The 3,277-nt window shown below is 33.5% G+C and overlaps 1 protein-coding gene across 4 annotated transcripts in view; it reads left to right on the top strand.

The window, feature by feature from the left end:
- sbno2a (strawberry notch homolog 2a) overlaps positions 1-3,277 on the top strand; it is a 37,855-nt gene that overhangs the window by 24,051 nt on the left and 10,527 nt on the right. For all 4 annotated transcript variants that reach the window (XM_016449664.1, XM_016449663.1, XM_016449665.1 and 1 more), the window contains exons 21-24: positions 1-38; positions 911-1,046; positions 1,122-1,234; positions 2,443-2,514. In XM_016449664.1, coding sequence (XP_016305150.1) covers positions 1-38; positions 911-1,046; positions 1,122-1,234; positions 2,443-2,514 — 359 coding nt within the window. The remainder of the gene's footprint in view (positions 39-910; positions 1,047-1,121; positions 1,235-2,442; positions 2,515-3,277) is intronic.

Genomic DNA, 3,277 nt, shown 5'->3' with positions numbered 1-3,277 from the left:
ACGTCAGAGAGAAAGAGCGGTTCATGAACGGAGAGAAGGTGACGACCTCTGACCTACAAACACAGAACTAGGGCTGCACAATTAATCGTATTTTAATCTCGATAACGATATCCACCTTTCATGATTAATTAAAAACAATCGTCACGATATTGGCCGGCTCGTTATTTATCCTGAAAACGTGTTTTTAATTTGGCATTTGCGTTATCTTGCATTGCTAACAAGTCTTCACTAGCGTTCATGCTTGTGGCTGCCAGATGTGAAGAGATTAAGACCCCAAAACAGAACTTTTCTCCTTTAAGGATGCACTTTCTGCCCGATGTTTTACTTAATCTGTGCAATCTGGCAACCCTGTGTGCGCGCTGACTGATGGCGGAACAAGCGCTGATGATATGAAAACATGCATGTGCTGGAGTTTAGCGATTTCTGCTTACATGAAAGTGTCATACAGCCAATGTGTGTTTTTCACAAGCCATTTGTGCTGTTTGTGAAAAATGTACATAAATTGGAATTATCGGAAGTTATATTAGGAGCTTCTAAAGTTTTTACCTGTTTTCATAATGTTAATCAGCAATGTTAGTTTTCAGTGTGTATTAACGATCTTTGAGCAAATTTCCGAGTGGTTTGACTCATTTGCAAACAAATTGTCACTTAAAAAATCTAATGTGAATACAGATTACAAAACAACACTAACCAAAAGCATGAGTTTTGTATTATCATAGTTGGTTAAATGAAGTCAGTGTATATGATAGAATAATCATTATTAATGATCGTGATTATAATTTGAATCAAAATAATTGTGATTATCAGTTTAACCATTATCGTGCAGCCCTACACAGAACACCACCTCCAGATCGAACCCATCGCCATTCTGAATGTTTGGACTAATGCTCTTTCTCTTTCTCTCTTTTAGCTGATAGCCATCATCTCTGAAGCGGCCAGTTCGGGCATCTCTCTACAGGCGGATAAACGCGTGCAGAACCGCAGGAGAAGAGTTCACATGACTTTAGAGTTGCCGTGGAGCGCAGACCGTGCCATCCAGCAGTTCGGTGAGTGTCTGTGTGTGTTTGCGTGTGTTTGAGAGGCGTCGTGGAGGTTGCTAATATTGTGGCTGTGTATCTTAGGTCGAACGCATCGCTCAAATCAGGTTACAGCTCCAGAGTATATCTTCCTCATCTCTGAACTGGCTGGAGAGAGACGCTTCGCCTCGATCGTTGCCAAGAGATTGGAGAGCCTGGTAAAATCTTACAGCAGTCTCTGTTTTTCAGATGTTAAATACACACTGAATACGTGCACTGCACACAATAAAGCTCAAAGCTTTCACTGTAAAGTAATTTTTATGTTTATACTAAAAGCAAAATACTACATGAAGTGACAAAATCTCTTGATGCTTAGTTTGTGCTCCTAATTTGAAAAATGTATGAGCATATAAGAATTGTTGGGGCACAATGAAAATGAATAAATAATTTTTTTTCCCTTAATAAAGGGATATGAGGAGACAATTATTTTAATACAAAAAGTACACTAGGTTTTTAAATATTTCTGCTTTATTATTTAATAATTATGGGATTATTTATTTATATTTTATGCAATTATTTACATTTCAAACATTTTAAAGGGGTCATATAATGCTTTTTTAAAGATCATTATTTGGTGTATTTGGTGTAACTTTGATAAAGAATATCTCTTTGGTTTTGAGACTTTAGTCTTTGCAACTTCAGGGATCTTATCTATGCACAATCAGCTTATAACACTCCAAAGAGAAAGGAAAACTTGAAATCGCATCATATGACCCCTTTAATTAATTGCCAGATACAGTTTATTACAGTTTACAGTTAACCGAAGTACCAATAATAACCAGAAATAAAATGTTCTGCATAATGCAGGACTTTTAATTATAAACAAGCCCAAACTACAGCAGGACTCTTATTTTGAAATGTCTTTACAAATTTCAGCTGCTCATCAGATAAAGGAAATAAAATATGCGCTCTTACACCTGTCTATAACACATTACAGTCTAAAAATCATAAAGTAAACATTTATAGTCATAATTCATCAATGGGAGATCATAAAAAATCATTTGTCATAAATGCGTGGTGTTCATTGATTGTGAGCCTGTAAATGACCAATTGAAGGAAGAAAAAAAGACTTAATACTTGTCATTCGCACATGTACTCCTAAATACATTTTACACACATTATATTTTCTATTTTTTGGGACCAGTAAGATTTCACTATGGGTGAAACTGTCTAAAATGTGGTTCGATCAAAGCCAGTGAAAATCGACGCGACTTGTTAGGTCTTAAACGTGAAAATAAATGTGCTTTAACTTCTATATTCATTATACAGCATTTATTAGAAGCCATTCTACAGTCCTGTGAGAAACTGATTCAAATGCTGTCGGATGTTTGAGAGCTTGTTTACAGAAGTGTGTTGTGTTTTATAGGGGGCGCTGACACACGGGGACCGACGAGCCACTGAATCCAGAGACCTGAGCCAGTACAACTTTGAGAACAAAGTAGGAGAATTTTCCCCTTTATCAACCAAAATATATAATAGACTATTCTCTGTTCTTCTACATGGCTTTATTAGGGTGTTATTTTAGTTTTTTTTTTGTTTTACATAATATTAAAGTGTTTATTAATATTTAGATTTAGCTTTTATTTTTATATATTTTTAGTTTTCATTTTAATTTTAGTTTTAGCAATTTTATGTCCTTTTTTATTTAAATTTTTTTTTTAATTTCTATATATTTTTAATTCATTGTTATTATTATTTTAGAAGTTATTTATTCGAGTTTTTTCATTTTTATTTTTGTATTTTTTTAAAGTTTTTCATCTAATTAAAAAAATCTAAATTTAGCTTTATTTAAAAAAACAAAAGTTTAATAGTTTTAGGCTTAGCTTTAGTTAACAATAACAACACACTGGACTGGGCATAACCTCATTTGACTTAAGACTTCGATTAAAACTCGGAAGAAACATATTAACTGCAATGTGTTTCATAGTTGGATGAAATCTTTTCATGCTGATTCCCATATTGCATATGCAGCCCTCTACGAACACCTTGGCAATTGAATCGCCATTGGCTAGTAAATTTTTTTGTTTACTCGCCAGACTGATAAATATATACATATACATATACATATATACACACATATACACATATACATATATACACATTACACATATACACATATACACACATATACACATATACACATATATACACATATACATATATACATACACACATATATACACATATATACATACACATAT

This window comes from Sinocyclocheilus anshuiensis, unplaced genomic scaffold (assembly GCF_001515605.1).
Source record: "Sinocyclocheilus anshuiensis isolate Anshui unplaced genomic scaffold, SAMN03320099.WGS_v1.1 scaffold1433, whole genome shotgun sequence".
NCBI lineage: Eukaryota > Metazoa > Chordata > Actinopteri > Cypriniformes > Cyprinidae > Sinocyclocheilus > Sinocyclocheilus anshuiensis.
Note: the sequence above shows the minus strand (reverse complement) of the source record. Positions and strands in the feature narration are given on the sequence as shown.